Genomic DNA, 19,792 nt, shown 5'->3' with positions numbered 1-19,792 from the left:
ATTTATTTACTTTAGTTATTTAATTATCTTACAGTACAATATTGGTTTCAGAAGTAGAATTCAGTGATTCATCACTTACATCAACACCCAGTGCTCATCACAAGTGTCCTCCTTAATGCCCATCACCCATCCACCTCCCTCCATGGACCCTCAGTTTGTTCTCTATCATTGAGTGTGTGGTTTAGTTTCTTTCTCTTCCCTTTTTATCACCCTTCCCATATGTCCATCTATTTTGTTTCTTAAATTCCACATATGAGTGAAATTATATGATATTTGTCTTTTTCTGACTGACTTCATTTGCTTAGCCTAATACACTCTAGCTCCATCCACATCATTGCACATAGAAAGATCTCATTGTTGTTTTTTGATGGCTGAGTAGTATTCCATTGTGTGTGTGTGTGTGTGTGTATATATATATATATATATATATATATATACATATACCGCATCTTCTTTTTCCCTTCATCAGTTGATGGACATTTGGGCTCTTGCTATAGTTTGGCTATTGTTGATAAAGCTGCTATAAATATTGGGGTGTATGTACTCCTTCAAATCCATTTTTGTATCCTTTGGGTAAATACCTAATAGTGCAATTTCTGGATCATAGGCTTGTTCTATTTTTTATTTTTTGAGGAACTTCCATACTGTTCCCCAGAGTGGCTGCACCATTTTGCATTCCTACCAGCAGTGCAAGAAGGTTCCCCTTTCTCTGCATCCTTGCCAACATTTGGTGTTTCCTTGAGTTATTAATTTTAGTCACTCTGACAGGTGTGAGGTGATACCTCATTGTGGTTTTGATTTGTATTTCCCTGATGATGAGTGATGTTGAACATCTTTTCATGTGTCTGTTAGCCATCTGGATGTCATCTTTGGATTAGTGTCTATTCATGTCTTCTGCCCATTTCTTCACTGGGTTGTTTGTTTTTGGATGTTGAGTTTGATAAATTCTTTATAGATTTTGGATACCAGCCCTTTATCAGATATGTTCTTTGCAAATATCTTCTCTCATTCTGTAGGCTGCCTTTTAGTTTTGTTGATTGTTTCCTTCTGTAGTATATTTTGAAATCTTAGATTGTGCTATCTTCAGCTTTGTTGTTCTTTCTCAAGATTGCTTTGGCTCTTCAGGATCATTTGTGGTTCCATTCAAATTTTAGGATTGTTTGCTCTAGTTCTGTGAAAAATGTTGTTGGTATTTTCATAGGAATTGCATTGAATCTATTGATTACTTTGGTAAGTATGGACATTAAAAAAAATTATTCATGTTTGAGAGAGAGAGAGAGAGAGAGAGAGAGAGAGAGAGAGAGACACCCAGAATCCGAAGCAGGCCCCAGGCTCTGAGCTGTCAGCACAGAGCCCAACATGGGGCTCAAACCCACGAACCATGAGATCATGACCTGAGCTAAAGTCAGACACTCAACTGACTGAGCCACCTAGGTGCCCCAAAATTATTTTTATATTATACTTGATGAATTGTTAGCAATTTTCACAAATACTTGAAATGTGAAGTCTCAAAGCTATTGTGCAACAGTCTCATAAAGTAGTAGGTCTTTTGATAAATTTAGAAATAATTGATACTAGATTTCAAAGTACGTGGAAGATTGTTTCCCACCAGAGATCTCCCTTCCATCCAACTATATCTGGTATTCTCTTAGCCTGAAAGTTCCTGTCTCCTTCTTCAAATTTTATCTCCCCCTCGAGAAGCCTTCCCAGACTCCCTCCACCAGACAAGTTTTTACTTTCCTTCTATCCTCACTAACCACTGATGCTATAATGAGTGGTTTGCATATTATTCCCCCTGCTTGGCTGTGAGCATCTTGAGGTAAAAAACTCAAGGCCTGGTCCTCTCTGGACCTTCTATGTTAATGGCACACATGCCTACCAATGGCGCATTGATGTATCACCTATTTCCCATTTCTGTGCTCTTGCTCATATTTCATTCTCCAATATTCTCAATCTCCTCAGTAATCTGTGTTTCCTGCACAACTGATTGTCTTTCCCTCTGTTGCTTTCTTGTCTCCACAGTCCATTTATGCCCAGCGTAGAGATTTATCTCCTTCTTGTGTCCACACACTGCTTCAAATTGCTCTCTAATTACTCCATGTGTGCATACTTCACATCCAAAGCAAGATGCTAAACAGAAATCATGGGGCCTATTTTAAATTTTTTCAAATATTCTGGTCCCAAACATAAGTGATTTAATCATCAGTTCTGGTTAAGTTAAGGAACATACCCTTTTTCCCCATCTCTCTAGATCCTCCTCGTACCATCAAATATGTTATCAAATTTATAATTTTCTGACTTGTATTTAATGGATGGATTAGGGAGCACACGCACAAAGACAAGGACTTTCTGGGTGTTAATCTGTATCCTGGATCTTTATTGACTTCATTTATTACTTGTAATAGCTTTTTTTTTTTTTTTTTTTTTTTTTTTTTTGGTGGAGTCTCTATGAGTTCTATGTATAGTATTATGTCATCTGTGAATAGTGACGGTTTAAATTCTTCCTTACCTAATATGGATGTCTCTTATTTGTTTCCTTTATTTCCTTGCTTTCTTTCTTTCTTTTATCTGATTGCTGTGGCTCGGACTTCCACTATTATGTTGAGTAGAAGTGGTGAGAGTGGACATGCTTGACTTATTCCCAATCTCTGAGGAAATGTCAATTTTTCACCTATTAAATATGATGTCAGCTGTGGGTTTTTCGTATATGGTCTTTATTATGTTAAGGCATATTCCCTCTAATCCGACTTTGTTGGGAGTTTTTCATATGAACGATGTTGAATTTTGTTAAATGCTTTTACTACATCTGTTGAGAAAATCAGATGGTTTTTATCCTTCATTTTGTTAAGATGATGTAACATATTGATTGATTTGTGAATATTGCACCGTCCTTGTATCTCTGGAATAAAGTCCACTTGATCGTGGTGAATGATCATTTTAATGTATTATTGAATGTGATTTTGCTAACATTTTGTTCAGGACTTTTGCATCTGTGTTCCTCAGTGATATTGGCCTGTAGTTTTCTTTATTTGTGGTGTCTTTGATTTTGGTATCAGAGTAATGCTGGTCTCATAGAATGAATTTGGAAACTTTCTGTCCTCTTCTATTTTTGGAATAATTTGAGAAGAATAGGAATTTGCTCTTCTTTAAATGTTTGATAGAATACACCTGTGAATTCATGTTGGCCTGAACTTTAATTTGGGGGAAATTTTTTGGTTACCAATTCAATTTCATTACTAGTAATAGCCTGTTCAGATTTCTATTTCTTCCCAATTCAGTTTTGGAAAATAGTATGTTTCTGGGAATTTATGCATTTCTTCTGAGTGGTCCAATTTGTTGGCATGTGATTTTTCATAGTATTTTCTTATAATTCTGTTTTTTTCAGTGGTGTCAGTTTTCCCCTTTTGTTTGATTTTAACTGAGTCTCTCTCTCTTTCTTTTTTTTTTTATCTTAATGAGGGTGGCTGAGGTTTTGTCAATTTTGTTGATCTTTTCAAAGAACCAACTCTTGGTTTTATTGATATATAAACACAGGCACAATGTATATACATGTATACACATATATACATATATATATTTACACATATATACATATACATATACATATACATATATATTTTTTAGTCTCTATGCCATTTATTTCTTCCCTGATAGTTTTTATTTCCTACTTTCTACTCACCTTGGGCTTTTTAAAATCTTTTCCTAGTTTCTTTTAGGTGTAAGGATATATTTTTTTTATTTGAGCTTCTCTTGTTTCTTGAGGTAGATTTATATTGCTACTCCTTTCCCTCTTAGTACTGCTTTTGCTGTGCCCCTAAGATTTTTTTTATCATTGTTTTATCTTAACTCTTCTTCATTCTTTTTTTTTCTCTCTGATTAGATGAATTGCACTGCCCTGTATTTGAATTCATTGATTGTTTCTTCTATTTGGGTGGTGGGGGTCCAAAGTTACGAATTTCTAGCTATAAAATAAACAGGTTATAGAGATGTACTATACAGCATGGTGACTCCAGTTAATAATACTGTATTGCATGTTTGAAAGTTGCTAGGAGAGTAAATCTTAAAAGTCTTCATCACAAGAAAAAATTCTCTAAGGTGACACATGTTAACTAGACTTACTATGGTGATCATTTTGTAATATATACAATAACAAATTATTAGTTGTGCACTTGAAACTAATATAATGTATGTCAATTACACCTTAATTAAAAAAAGTTGTTAAAGGATTAACAGCAAGAAAAGTCATTCTGATGATGTGCTCCACTTTCAAGAAATGTTTGTGAACATAATTTAGGAATATTCTTGTTTCTACCCTACCAAATAGCAACTAGGGACTGGCCTTGCCATTGAAATTCTCATTGGGCATTTCTTTCCATTAAATCTGTATCCTTTCATCAACTGTTACCTGGATCCACCTCCCCATCCATATACTCTCATGTCTGTCTGTCTGTGTGTCTGTCTCTCTTCCCAAATTTATTCAGCAGTTTCCAGAATTGCAGAGAAATTGGGAAAGAAGCAAGGATATTAATCATCATTGCTGCTTCTATTTCCAGTAAATATGTACCTGTGTACACACACACACACACACACACACACACACACACACACACTGGAGGCTGGCTTATAGGTTACACTGTGGTAACTCAAAGCTGTTGCTTCAGTTTCTGTCACCTCTCTTCAGGATTTGTGATGTGTGATTTACTTTTCGGATCTGAAATTCCTTTCAGGAAAGAGCGTGATTTCCTTCCACGTCATCTGACTTTATTTTTTGTGTATTTTTTTCCCTTTGGCAGACATAACAACACTCCAATGTCCTCTTTGGTGTCCTCTGGCCACAATATCAACAATAGGTGAGTTGATGTTCTGTCATCTGGGTGGGAAAACCACTTGGAAGCATCAGTGGCATTAGGGCTTGTTCATGATAGCTTGTTAGCTTCTGTATGTAATTTTTTGTCTGCTTTGGATCTAAATAGAAAAAGAAGGAACAGATCAAAGAGGGAGAACATTTATTATAGGTCTGTTTGTGAGCGTTGGGGATTAGCAGTCAAAACACTTGGGAAACTGGGGGACCTGGGTGGCTCAATCGGTTGAGTGTCCGACTTCGGCCCAGGTCACGAACTTGCGGTTCCTGAGTTCAAGCCCCTCGTCGGGCTCTGCGTTGACAGCTCGGAGCCTGGAGCTTCCTTCAGATTCTGTGTCTCCCTCTCCCTCTCCACCCCTCCACTGCTTGCACTCTGTCTCTCAAAAATAAAAAAGATAAAAAAAAAATTAAAACAGTTGGGAAATTATCACAATGTTTGTATATGACATTCTACTTGTGTGGAACAAGGGAGGAGAGAATACTACTGGGAAGCAAATAGGCAAAAGCAGTGGACAGGGAGCAGAGGCACCCTCAGAAGAAAATAAAGGAGCTAAGAGACCTAAGATCTTTCCATCACCCTTCAGAGCTCTGCTACTTGTGAGGCTAGTTGTTCTAAACCCAAATTCACCATCATGTTGGATGGAGCCCCTGCTCTGGCCTGAAGTTACTTGCCCATAGTGGAAGAGCAAGAAAAACTTCATGAAGCATGAAAATATAGTTGAATTTGAAATAAACACAAGCACAAAAGGCACATAAACACTGGGGTTCAGTTCCGTAGTAAAGAAATGTTTTTAAATCTTTATCCATGAATGATTCTTGTACAAGCTTAAGAATTTCATTTCTACCATATAAAGCTGCATTTCTGGGGGAAAATGAAATACTTCTTTCCAGATAACCAAATTACGTAAGAATTTTTGAGGCTTCAACCACATTATCAAGTGTAGATAAATTGTAGCTAATTTGAATGAAAAAAAGTAAGTAAGGGATCACATGGTGTTTGATCAGATACATTTTATCCTTTAGTTCTGATCGAAATAAATTGACATCAGTAACTGATAAGGAAGTCACCAGTAAAAGGTGGTATGTGTGTGTGTGTGTATGTGTGTGTGTACATGTATATGTATATGTACGGTATATGTATATGTAAAAATACAAGATATTCAGTGCAGAATTTCTTGGACACTCTTTCTAAAGTGTTGGCAATATCAACTTCTGTATATAACATTTTTTTTATATAATTGGATAGAGGAGGAACAGGCCCTCCTGTCTTGAGTTACCAGCAGCCAAAACTCTTGGGAAAGCTGTCAGATTGCTGTATATGAGATTCTACTAGCTTGGGCTGTGTTCATTTGCCAGGGATGCTGTAATAAAATATCATAAAACGGAATAGTTTAAACAACAGAAGTTTATTGTCTCAGTCTTAGAGGCTAGAAGTTGATATCAGGATGTCAGCAGGGTTGTTTCCTTCTGAGAGCTGTGAGAAAGAATCTAGTGCATACCTCTCTCCTAGCTTCTGGTGATTGCTGTCAGTCTTTGCTGTTCTGTGGTATGTAGCATCATTGCTCCAGTTACTACCTTAATCTCTGCATGGGTGAAGTATGTGTGTCTGTGTCTAAATTTTTCCTTTGGCTATCCAGTCAGACTGGATTAGGAGCCCCCCAAACCAGTTTGACTATATCTTAATAACATCTTCAGCAACCCTATTTCCGACAAAGTCACATTCTGAGTTCCAGGAGATAGGATTTCAACATTTCAGTTTTGATGGGACTATATCCAACTTATAGTATGTGACAAGTGAGGAGAGACTCCTATTTGGAGCAAGGAGAATGATGGCAGTGGACTGGAATCTGCCCCATACCCTCCAGAGCTCTGCCACTATGTGAAGTGACCCTCAAACTCAAACCCACTACTATAGTGGATACAGCCACTGCCTCAGGCCTGTAGGGCTTCACCCAGTCTGAGAAGCAGGAGAGATGACCATGATGGGTGAAAGTAAGGAGGTGATGGAAGGACTTGAGAATCAGGCATTTAGATGGAGTAAGAGGGATGTGTACTTAATAAACTGAAGTTAAAGTGAAATAAATGCCACCACAAAACGCTGTTAGTTATTGGGATTAGGGAAAAGTAAAGACCATTACTTAAACCTTGATGCTTACTATTTTCATAGTCCTAAGATATTAATTACCACCATACAAAGTCTCATTTTTTCTTTTCAATTTTTCAATTCCAGTATAATTAACATACAGGGTTATATTAGTTTCAGGTGTACAATATAGTGATTCAACAATTCTGTAAATTATTCAGTGCTCCTCATGATGAGTGTACTCTTAATCCCCTTTACCCCCCACCTACCTCCCTTCTGGCCTAGTTAGGAATCTGGTTTAGGAGTCTGATTATTCTTTTTGTCTCATTTTTCTTTGTTGGTTTGTTTTGTTTCTTGAATTTTACATATGAGTGAAATCATAGGGTATTTGTCTTTCTCTGACTTGTTTTGCTTAGCACTATGCCATCTAGATCCATCCATGTTGCAAATGGCGAGATTTCATTATTTTCTATCGCTGAGCAATATTCCATTGTGTATATATACCACACCTTCTTCATTCATTCAACTATCAATAGATACTTGGTTTTAGCCATTCTGACAGGTGTGAGGTGATATCTCATTGTGGCTTTGATTTGCATTTCCCTAATGATTAATGATGTTAAGTATCTTTTCACATGTCTGTTGGCCATTTGGATATCTTCTTTGGGGAAATGTTTGTTCATGTCTTCTGCCCATATTTTAATTGGATTATTTGGTTTTTGGTGTTGAGATGTATAAGTTCTTCACATATTGGATGGAGCCCCTGCCCTAGGCCTGAAGTTACTTGACCATATTTGATACTAACCCTTTATCAGATATGTCACTTGCAAACATCTTCTCCCATTTAGTAGGTTGTCTTTTAGTTTGTCGATTGTTTCCTTCACTGTGCAGAAGCTTTTTATTTTGGTGTGATCCCAATAGTTTATACTTCTTTTGTTTTCCTTGCCTCAGGGAAATATCTAAATAGATGTGGCTACAGCTAATACCAGAAATTACTGCCTGTGCTCTTTTCTAGGATTTTTATGGTTCCAGGTCTCACATTTAGGTTTTCAATCTATTTTAAGCTTATTTTTGTGTATGGAATAACAAAGTTATTCAGTTTCATTCTTTTGCAGGTAACTGTCAAATTTTCCAAACACCATTTCTTAAAAAGACTGTCTCTTTTCTCATTGGATATTCTTGCCTCCTTGTTGAAAATTAATTTGACTGTATTATCGTGGGCTTATTTCTGCCCTCTTGATTCTGTTCTACTGACCTATGTATCTGTCTTTATGCCAGTACCATACTTTCTTGATTACTACAGCTTTGTAGTATATCTTGAAATCTGGGATTGTGATACCTTTAGTTTCATTCCTTTTCAAGATTGCTTTGGCTACTCAGGGGTCTTTTGTGATTCCATATACATTTTAGGGTTCTTTTTTTCTAGTTCTGTGAAGAATGTTGGTAATTTCATGGAGATTGCACTGAATCTGTGGGTTGCTTTGGGTAGAAATTTTAACAATATTCTCCCAATCCATGAGCATGGAGTATTTTTCTGTTTGTTTTTGTCATTTTCAGTCTCTTTCATCAGGTGTTTCATAGTTTTCAGAGTACAGGTCTTCTATCTCCTTGGTTAAGTTCATTCCCAGGTATTTTATTTTATTATTTTTGGTGCAGTTGTAAATGGGACTGTTTTCTTAATATCTCTTTCTGCTACTTTCTTAATTTCCTTTTTTACAGGTTTTATTTATTTTTGAGAGAAGGAGAGACAGAGTATGAGCAGGGAAGGGAAAGAAAAAGAGGGAGATACAGAATGCTCAGGCTCTGAGCTGTCAGCACAAAACTCATTGTGGGTCTTTGAACCCACAAACCTGGGGATCATGACCTGAGCTGAAGCTGGTCACTTAACTGACTGAGCCACCCAGGTGCCCCTCTTAATTTCCTTTTTGATTTTATTTTGGTTGACCTGTTTATTGTTTAGTAGCATGTTATTTAACCTCCATGTATTTGTGTTCTTTCCAGATTTCTTCTTGTGGTTGATGTGCTGGTTTCTTAGTGCTGTGGTCAAAAATGCATAGTATGCATTCAGTGTTTTTTAATTTGTTGAGACTTATTTTGTGGCCTAACCTGGGATTGATTCTGGAGACTGTTCTATGTGTTATTGGGGAAAATGTGTATTCTGCTGTTTTAGGATGAAATGAAATGTTCTGAAAGATCTTTTAGATTCATCTGGACTAAAGCCCGACTGTTTCCTTATTTGATTTTCTGTTTAGATTATCTGTCCTTTGATGTAAGTGGGGTGGTGAAGTCCCCTACTTTTACTGAATTATTATCAATTAATTTGTGTTTGTTATGAATTACTTTATGTATTTGGGTACTCCCATGTTGAATGCATACATATTTACAATTGTTATATCTTCTTGTTGAATTGTTCCCTTCATGATTATGGTAATGTCTTTGTCTCTTTTCAGTCTTTGTTTTAACATCTATTATGTCTAATATAAGTATTATCACCCCAGCTTTCTTTCCACTTTCATTTGTGTGACAAATGCTTTCCACCCCTATACTTTGAATCTACATGTGTCTTTAGTTCTGACATGTGTCTCTTGTAGGCAGCCAATAAATGAGTCTTGCTTTTTTTTTTTTTTTCAACTTTTATTTATTTTTGGGACAGAGAGAGACAGAGCATGAACGGGGGAGGGGCAGAGAGAGAGGGAGACACAGAATCGGAAACAGGCTCCAGGCTCCGAGCCATCAGCCCAGAGCCCGACGCAGGGCTCGAACTCACGGACCGCGAGATCGTGACCTGGCTGAAGTCGGACGCTTAACCGACTGCGCCACCCAGGCGCCCCTTGCTTTTTTTATCCATTCCATCACCCTATGTCTTTTGACAGGAGCATTTAGTCTGTTTACATTCAAAGTAATTATTGATACGTATGTACTTAACTACCGTTTTGTTACTTTATAGTGGTTTTATTGTTCTATTCGTTTCTTCTCTTCCTTTTTCTCTCATGGTTAGTTGGATTTCTTTAGTGATACACCTGGATTCCTTTCTCTTTATTTTTTGCATATCTATTACTGGTTTTTGTTTGTGGCTCCATTAGGTTTATATATAACATCCTATACATATAGCAGTCTATATTAAGTTGATGGTTGCTTAAATTTGAACCCATTCTAAAAGCACTAAATTTTTACTCTTCCCCCACATTGTAGGTATATGGTGTCATACTTTTCATCTTTTATTTTGTGAATCCCTTAGCTGATTTTTATAGATGTACTTAATTTTACTGCGTTTGTGCTTCCTACTTGTCTTATTCCTGCTTATGATCTCTTTTTTTTTTCACTCAGAGTCCCCTTTAAATTTCTTGTAGGGTTGGTTTAGTGATGTAGAATTTGTTTAACCTTTGGTTTGGGAGACTCTTGATTTCTCCTTCCATTCTGAATGATGGCCTTAACGGATAGAGTATTTTTGCTTGCAAGTTTTTTTCTTTCAGAACTAATATATCAGTCATCGCCTTCTAACCTACAAAATTTCTGTTGAAAAATCAGTTAATAGCCTTATGGGGTTTCTTTCGTATATAACTGTTTGATTTTTCTTTTGCTTCTTTATAAATTCTCCCTTATCACTACTTTTTGGCATTTTAATTACTATGTGTCTTGGTGTGGACCTCCTTGGGTTGATTTGGTTGGGGGTTCTCTCTGCCTCCTGGATCTGGATTTTAGTTTCCTTCTCCAGGTTAGGAAATTTTCCTACTATTATTTATTCAAATAGATTTTCTGCCCCCTTTTGTCTCTCTTCTACTTTTGGGATTCCTATAATGCAAATGTTATTATGCTTGATGATGGCACTGGTTCCCTTAATATATTCTCCTTTTTTTATTGTTTGTTTTTCCTCTCTCATGTTCAGCTTGATTGCTTTGTATTACTCTCTCATCCAGGTTGCTGATCCACTCTTCTTCTTCTAGTACTTATTTCCTCTAGTGGTTTTTTGTTTTTGTTTTTTGGGTTTTTTTTTTTTTTTTTTTGGTTTTTGTTTTTTTTTTTTAGTGAGTGTGTGAGTGGGGGAGAGAGGGAGAGAGAAAGAGAATCCCAAGCAGACTCCATGCTCAGTGTGGAGTCTAATGCAGGGCCCAATCCCATGACCTTGGGATCATGACCTGAGCTGAAATAAAGAATCAGATGCTTAACTGACTGAGCCACTCAGGTGCCCCTCCCTCTAGTGTACTTTTAACTTCAGTTATTGAATTTTTCATTCCGATTGGTTCTTTTTTAAAATTTATTTATTTTGAGAGAAAGAGAATGAGCACGGGAGGGACAGAGAGAGAGGGAACAGGGGATCCCAAGTGGGCTCTGTGCTGACAGCAGTGAGCCCAATGCGGGGCTCAAACTCACAAACCATGAGATTGTGACCTGAGCTGAAGTCAGACACTTAACCAACTGAGCCACCCAGATGCCCCTGATTGGTTCCTTTTTATGGTTTCTTTCTCTTTCTTGAAGGTCTCTCTGAAGTCCTACCTCTTTTCTCAAGTTCAATGAGTATCTTTATTACCATTACTTTAAATCCTCTTAGGCATGTGACTTATCTCTATTTTATTTAGCTCTATTGCAGTGATTTTTGTCCTTTTTTTTTTTCATTTGGGACATATTCTTCTCTCTCCTCATTTGTTTAACTCTCCGAGTCTGTTTCTATGTGTTGAGAAAGTAGCTACATCTCTTGCTCTTGAAAAAAGAGGTCCTGTCATGTGCTGCAGTGGTGTCCCCTGTTCACCAGAACCTGGCACTTCAGGGGTGTCTTCTGTGTGTTACATGTGCCCTACTGTTGTGACTGAGCTGTGTTTGCCTTCAGCCTAGTCATTTGCAATGGCTCTATTTGCCTATTGTGGGCAGGGTGTATTACTTGTGTTGTTAGTAGGCCAGTCTGTGGCCACCATGGGCTTCAGGGGATCAGACCAGGCATTTGCCAGAGTTGCTGTAGCACCAAACTGCAGAGCACTCTGCCTTGTTGTTCCCCGAGAAGCTTTTGTTGGTGGGCAGGGCCTGCCCTGCCACTGCACTTGAACTGGTGTGTGTGGTTATCTTTCCCTCTCCCCAGGGCAGGAGTCACTTTGTAGTGGTGCTGGTCAGTGTCAGGGCTGCTTGCATACTGCTTGTGACACAGCTTTGGAGGGACTCCTGCTGAGGATAGGTCTGCAGGAGAATGCGGGAGAGGGGTACTGGGTCCACAATGGTCCAGTGTGGGAAGGGACCTGCAGCCGCTCCTAGAAAACTCTTGTCCAGTCTGAGATGGTGGGGGAGCATCAGCAGGAGAATATGGTGCATGGCACAGTTAGCAAGCTAGGTGGAGAGTGTTTGTGCTGTACTGGTTCCTGCAGGTATCCATGTAACTTGGCTGAGAGGTGGGGAAGGGAAATGGCACCTGCCAGCACTTTTGTTCCTGGACAAGTTTCCCAAAGGTCCCTCTCCCTTGAGCACATGCTCTGAGATGAGTAAGTAAATCTTCCTGTATACCACAAGTGTTTTACAAACTGCTATGTTTGCACTCTACCTTGGGAAGCTGTTGGTTGTGCTGTCTCTTTAAGGGCAGGTACTTATTTCATATTGCCTTCCAGCTCTCCCAGAGCCAAGCCCACTGATTTTTAAAGTTCCAGGTGTTAAGTCCTACTGATTCTAAGAACTAGTAAGGTTGATACACCGCCCCCCCCCCCCACCACCAGGTTTTTAAAGCCTAATGTTCTGGTGATTTGACTTTCCTGTACATGTTTCCCATGCCTGGATGCATGGTGTGAAGTCTTCTCTACCTTCTATGTGCCCACAGCATCCCTCCCTCCCATGAGGAGTCCTGTGGGTCCATTTAGCTCCTGACTGTGTCTCTGCCCTTCTTACCCTCTTTGATGTGGCCTATTCCCTACATTTATGAATGAAGAGTCTCCTCTGTCAGTCTTGGGTTATTTTTTGGGCTATTTATACTGATATGGGTGTTATCTAGGTGTATCTATGGAATGAGGTGAGCTCAGGATCCTTGTTTTCCACCATCTTGCGCAGAAGTCTAACACCTTATTTCTAATAAAAAATTATATACCAGGTTCAATTTACTGATATCTACATGAATGTTTAAAGATCAAACAGTTCATAAAAATAGAATAATTACAGTTATTTGAACAAAAAAAAATAAGTGTAGAATTATATGTGGTATCTGATCATGTACCTTTTCAATCCTTTAGCCCAAACCCTAATGAATTGACATCAGAAACCTATGAGGAAGACGACAATGAAATGTGAGCTTAAAAGGCATAAAGATATGTGTATATATATAAGTATATAATATATGCACACACACATACATGCTCCTGTCAACACGAACACACAACACTCATACACCTGCACACACACAGATATGTAACACAAAGAAATAGAATTTGTGAAATTCACCCTGAGAAACATCCAAAGCAATACAGAGTGTCTGACACTTTTTCTAAGTCTTCTCATATTAACATTGTAGATAACTATTATTTTCAGATTCACTTAAAATAGGAGCAGGTCATGAAAGGGATGCTTCTTCCTCTAAGCATGTTTGTTAGCCTTAGTGGGTAGCAGCCAAACCCTGAGGAAATTACCAGATGGCCTGTATATGAGACTCTACTAGGGTGAGCCAAGAGAGGATAGATTGGTATTTGGAACAAGGAAGAGTCTACAGTGGGCGGCACATTGAAGCCAGGAGGAAACAATGGAGATAATAGACTGATGTGTCCATGACTCTCAAGAGTTCTGCTACTGTATTAGGCTGAGACTCCATCCTAAACCTACTGTTATACTGGGGGGAAGCCTCTACCTCAAGTGTTTAGTTACTTAGCCCTGTCTGGGGGTCTGGAAAGACAGCCATGAAGCATGAAGAGTAAGCAGGGGATGGAGGAAATTGCCAATCATGCCATTAGTTGGAGTCAAAGGGATATGTACTTATAAACCTATAAACTGAGGTCAAATGGAAATAAATTCTACCACCAAAGGTAGTTACATATTGTGTTAGGGTAATGACTAAGAACACTTTACCTAAGTCTTGATGTGTTCACTATTCATGGGCCTAAGATAATCATTGCCACCATATAAACCCTCATTTCTAATATGAAATGACACACCAAGTTCCAGATTATTGATTTGCACTTGGACTGTTAAAACTCAACCAACTCATACTGTAGAATAATTGTAGCTATTTGAATGGAAAAAAGGAAATCTAGAATTACACATTGTGTCTGACTATGTACCTTTTTGATTCTTTAGCCATGCCCAGAATGAACTGACATTAGAAAACTATGAGGAATCCACCAATGAAATGTGAGATATGAATGTGTAAATTTAAAATTGTATGTATAATCTAGACACATACACACATAAAACAACAAAGAGAGATATGAGATTTTTAAAATGACAGGTGCGTCCACGGGGTGTCTTTTTTATTTATTTAAATTCAATTTAGTTAATATATAGTGTAGTGTTTGTTTTAGGGGTAGAATTTAGTGCTTCATCCCTTACATATAACACCTTGCACTCATCCCAACAAATGTCCTCCTTAATGCCTGTCACCCATTTAATCCATCCCCCCACCAGCTCCACTCCAGCAACCCTGTTTTTTTCTCTATATTTAGTTGTCTCTTAAGGTTTGCCTCTCTGTTTTTATCTTATTTTATTTTGCCTCTCCTTCCCCTATGTTCATCTGTTTTGTTTCTTAAATTCCACATATGAGTAAAATCATATGATTTTTGTCTTTCGCTGACTGACTTCTTTCGCTTAGCATAGTGCACTCTAGTTCCATCCACGTCATTGCAAATGGAAGCTTTCATTCTTTTTGGTGACTAAGTAATATTCCAGTGTGTGTGTGTGTGTATACCGCATCTTCTTTAGCCATTCATCAGACATTTGGGCTCTTTCCATACTTTGGCTATTGTTGATAGTGCTGCTATAAACATTGGGGTGCATGTGCCCCTTCAAATCAGCATTTTTGTATCCTTGAATAAATATTGAGTAGTACAATTATTGGGTTGTAGGGTAGTCTATTTTTAATTTTGGGGGGAACATCCATACTGTTTTCCAGAGTGGCCGCACCAGTTTACATTCCCACCGGGAGTCCAAAAGTCTTCCCCTTTCTCTGCATCCTTGCCCACATTTGTTGTTTCCTGAGTCGTTAATTTTAGGCATTCTGACAGGTGCAAGGTGGTACCTCATTGTGGTTTTGATTTGTATTTCCCTGATGATGAGTGATGTTGAGCATCATGTGTCTGTTAGCCATCTGGATGTCTTCTTTGGAAAAGTGTCTGCTCATGTCTTATGCCTACGTCTGAACTGGGTTGTTTGTTTTTTTCATGTTGAGTTTGATATATTCTTTATAGATTGTGGATACTAACACTTTATCAGAAGATTTACAAAAATCTTCTCCTATTCCATCAATTGCCTTATAGTTTTGTTAATTGTTTCCTTCCATTGTGCAGAAGCTTTTCATCTGGATGAGGTTCTAATAGTTCATTTTGCTTTTGTTTCCATTGCCTCGGGAGACATGTCTAAGAAATTGCTGCCACTGAGGTCAAAGAGGTTGCTGCCTGCTATCTCTTCTAGGACTTTTTATGGTCTTACCTTTAGGTATTTCATCCATTTTGAGTTTATTTTTGTGTGGTGTAAGAAAGTGGTCCGTTTTCATTCTTCTGCCTGTTGCTGTCCAGTTTTCCCATTCTTCAACTATTTGTTGAAGAGACCATCTTTTTTTCCATTGGATATTCTTTCCTGCTTTGAGATTAGTTGACCAGACATTTGAGGGTCCATTTCTGGGTTCTCTATTCTATTCCATTGATTGTTTTTGTGCCAGTATCTCGTTAGTGTCTTGTTGGGAATTGTTGCATCAGTGTTCATCAGGGATATTGGTCTGTAATTCTCCTTTTTAGTGGGGTCTTTGTCTAGTTTGGAATCAAGGTAATGCTGGCCTCGTAGAATAAGCTTGGAAGTTTTCCTTCTATTTCTATTTTTTTCAATAGTTTGAGAAGATTAGGTATTAATTCTTCTTTAAATGTTTGGTAAAATTCTCCTGGGAAGCTATCTGACCCTGTTTGTTGGGAGATTTTTGATTACCGATTCAATTTCTTTACTACTTACGGATCTATTCAAGTTTTCTATTTCTTCCTATTTCAGTTTTGATAGTTTATATGTTTCTAGGAATTTATCCATTTCTTGCTCATTGCCCAATTTGTTGGCATATCTTGCTCATAATATTCTCTTATAGTTGTTTGTATTTCTGTGGTGTTAGTTGTGGTCTCTCCTCTTTAATTCTTATTTTTTATCTATTTTGTTTTTTTCTTTTTTCTTCTTGAGACATCTGGCTAGGGGTTTACCAATTTTGTTAATTCTTTAAAAGAACCAGCTCCTAGTTTCACTGTTATGGTCTACATTTTTTGTTTTTTTCCGATATCATTGAGTTCTGTTCTAATCTTCCTTATTTCCTTTCTTGTGCTGATTTAGGGCTTTATTTGCTTTTCTTTTTCCAGCCCTTTTAGGTGTAATGTTAGGTTGTGTATTTGAGACATTCATTTCTTCTTTAGGAAGGCCTAGATTGCTATATACTTCCCTCTTCTGACTGCCTTTCCTGCACCACAAAGATTTTGGACTGTCGTATTTTCATTTTCATTGGCTTCCATGTACTTTTTAATTTCCTCTTTAATTTCTTAGTTAGCCCATTCATTTTTTAATAGGATGTTCTTTAATCTCCAAGTACTCATGTTGTTTCCATATTTTTTCTTGTGGTTGATTTCAAATTCTGTACCACTGTGGTCTGAAAATGTGTGGTATGGGCTTGATCTTTTTGTACTTTTTGAGAGCTGATTTGTGACCCAATACATGATATATTCTGGAGAATGTTCCATGTTTTCTTGAAAAGAATGTGTATTCTCCTGCTTTAAGTTGAAATATTCTGAATATATCTGTTAAGTCCATCTGTTCCAGTGTGTCATTCAAAGATGTAGTTTCCTTGTTGATTTTCTGCTTAGATGACCTGTCCATTGTTGTAAGTGGGGTGTTAAAGTCCCCTAATAATATTGTATTATTATCAATGAGTTTCTTTATGTTTGTTATTAATTGATTTATATATTTGGGTTCTTTCAAGTTAGGGACATAAATATTTATAATTGTTAGATCTTCTTGATGGATAGACCCCTTAATTATGATTAAGGTAGACCTATTCTTCATTTCATTTTAGCCTTTGGTTTCAAATATAGTTTGTCTGATATAAGTAGGGCTACTCCAGCTTTCTTTTGACCTCAATTAGCCTGATCTATGGTTCTCCATCCCCTCACTTTCACTTTTAAAAGGCACTTTTAGACCTAAAGATGCCTTTAGATCTAAAATGGGTGTCTTGTAGGCAGCATAGAGATGTATCTGGTTTTTTTTTTTTAATCCATTCTGATACTCTATGTCTGTTTATTGGAGCATTTAGTCCATTTACATTCAGAGTGACTATTGAAAGATATGAATTTAGTGCCATTGTGTTGCCTGTGGAGTTGGTGTTTCTGGTCATTTTTAGTCTTTGTTGCTTTTGGTGTTTTGTTTTGTTTTTCTCCACTCAAAGAGTTCCCATTCAAATTTCTTGTAGGGCTGGATTGGGGGTCATGAACTCCTTTAGATTTTGTTTGTTTGGGAAACTCTTTATCTCTCCTTTTATTCTGAATGACAGCCTTGCTGGATAAAGTATTCTTGGCTGCATATTTTTCCCATTTAGCATGTTTAATGTATCCTGCCACTCTTTTCTGACCTGCCAAGTTTCTGTGGGCAGATATGCTGCAAACCTGATTTGTCTTCCCGTGTAGGTTAAGGACTTTTCTTCCTTTGCTGCTTTCATAATTCCTTCCTTGTCTGTGTATTTTGTGAATTTGTCTATGGTATTCCTTGGCGATGGTTGGCTTTTGCTGAATTTAATGGGGATTCTCTGTGCTTCTTGGATTTAGATGTATGTCCTCCATATTGGGGAAGTTTTCAGCTATAATTTGCTCACATAAACCTTCTGCCCCCTTTTCTCTTTCTTCATTTCTGAGATTCTTATGATACAAATGGTATTCCTCTTTAATAAGTCACTGAGTTCTCTAAGTCTTGTATTATGATCTTTTGTCTTTGTTTCCCTCTTCTTTTCAGCTTCATTATTTTCCATAATTTTATCTCCTATATCACTGATTCGCTGCTCTGCTCTATCCAGCCTCGTTATCATGGCATCCATTTGAAATTGCACCTTGGTTACAGCATTTTTAATTTGGGGCTGACAAGATTTTAGTTTAGGAATTCTCTGCTGTCTTCTATGCTTTCTTCAACCCCAGCTGGCATCCTTTTAATTGTGGTTTTAAATTCTAGTTGAGACATCTTACTTAATATCTGCTTTGATTAAATCTCTGACCATGAGTTCTACTGCCTGTTCCTTCTTTTGGGGTGAGTTTCTCCATCTTGTCATTTTGTCCATAAAAGAAAAGAAAAAATAAAGAAAACAAACAAAAAAAATTAAAAACAACAACCACCCTAGATCCTGGGTGTGTTTTGGGTGGCTTGTTAGGAGTCTAGACCCAAATTAAAACATAATATAATGAAATGAAATGAAATGAAAACAAACGATAAAATAAAAAGTAAGAGGATATGTATATATAAAAATGTATACATAAAAATGTAAAAAAAAACAGATTTTTTTTTAATTTTCTTTTTTTAATGTTTATTTATTTTTGAGAGAGACAGAGATGGAGTGTGAGTGGGTTAGGGGCAGAGAGAGAGGGAGACACAGAATCCGAAGCGGGCTCCAGGCTCTGAGCTGTCAGCAGAGAGCCTGACATGAGGCTAGAACTCACAAGCTGAGAGATCCTGACCTGAGCTGAAGTCGGAGGCTCAACCTACTGAGCCACCCAGGCAACCCAAAAAAAGTAAAAATTTTAAGATGAATTAAAAAAAAATAAGAAAATGAATGAAAAAAGCAATAATAAAAACATAAAGAATAAAAGTAAAATGGAATTTAGATCCTATGTTTCCTAGATCTGTTTGCCCGGTAGACTTGGTGCAAGTGAGTCGTTGGTGCTGGTCTTCTGGAGGAGGAGCCTGCTGCACTAATTCTCAGGCTGACTTGTTTGAGCGGAAATTCGCCTCTAGGGTGCGAGGGGGAGGGGCTTGGTGTAAGTGGCTCTGACCTCCACTAGGTGGTGCTGTTTTGCTCCCTGAAGCCTTTTGGCTCTGAAAAGTGGATTGAAAATGGCAGCTCCCTGCTCTATAGCTCTGGAGCTAAATGCTTGCGCCACTTACTCTTCAGGGAAACCTCACAGAAGAGCAATTAATCACCCTTCTTGTGTCCCCGGTTTTCATCAGAACCCTGCATTCACCCTACCTATGTCCAAGCTTTTTTATTCAGGCTTACAACTGAGTTTAAAACTCCCAAATTTTAGGGATCCCTGTGGGGGCAGACCCACAGTGTTCCTCCGGGGGAGGGCCTCGCCAGGTTTTTGCCAGCCTGTGCCAAAAAAGCAGTGGCATGAATATACCGCTCTTCAGAGCTTATGTCAGAGCAGACAGCTAGCACTCCTGTTTGCTGCCCTCTGCCAGAGCGAGTCCCCTCTCTTATGCCTGGAAACAGCACAGTATGTTGGCATGGCGTGTCTTTCTTGTGCCCCAAGGGATTCTCAGACCGCACTGTCACTCCTGGGATTCTGCTCCACTTCACCACTTGAGCACCTTTAAGCCGGGCACTTCCTCCATGGTAGCAGACTGCTAAAAGTTGAGATTTTGTGTTCTGCTACTTATACTACTTTGCAGTAGCCTCTCCAAGCAGGATCCCTCCCCAAGCTGTACCCAGAACAACAGCTCCCCCATTAAAT

At 38.1% G+C, this 19,792-nt stretch overlaps 1 protein-coding gene across 2 annotated transcripts in view; it reads left to right on the top strand.

Annotated features, from left to right (window-relative positions):
• The window catches only part of LOC122481818 (homeobox protein 2-like), a 43,630-nt gene extending 29,360 nt beyond the window's left edge, over positions 1 to 14,270 (top strand). For both annotated transcript variants that reach the window (XM_043577960.1, XM_043577952.1), the window contains 3 exons: positions 4,794 to 4,850; positions 13,145 to 13,198; positions 14,199 to 14,270. In XM_043577960.1, the coding sequence (XP_043433895.1) occupies positions 4,794 to 4,850; positions 13,145 to 13,198; positions 14,199 to 14,256 (169 nt within the window). In that variant the 3' untranslated portion in view covers positions 14,257 to 14,270. The remainder of the gene's footprint in view (positions 1 to 4,793; positions 4,851 to 13,144; positions 13,199 to 14,198) is intronic.
• The last annotated feature ends 5,522 nt before the right edge of the window (positions 14,271 to 19,792 follow it).

This window comes from Prionailurus bengalensis, chromosome A1 (assembly GCF_016509475.1).
Source record: "Prionailurus bengalensis isolate Pbe53 chromosome A1, Fcat_Pben_1.1_paternal_pri, whole genome shotgun sequence".
NCBI classification, from domain to species: Eukaryota; Metazoa; Chordata; class Mammalia; order Carnivora; family Felidae; genus Prionailurus; species Prionailurus bengalensis.
This window is presented reverse-complemented; position numbering and strand designations above follow the sequence as displayed.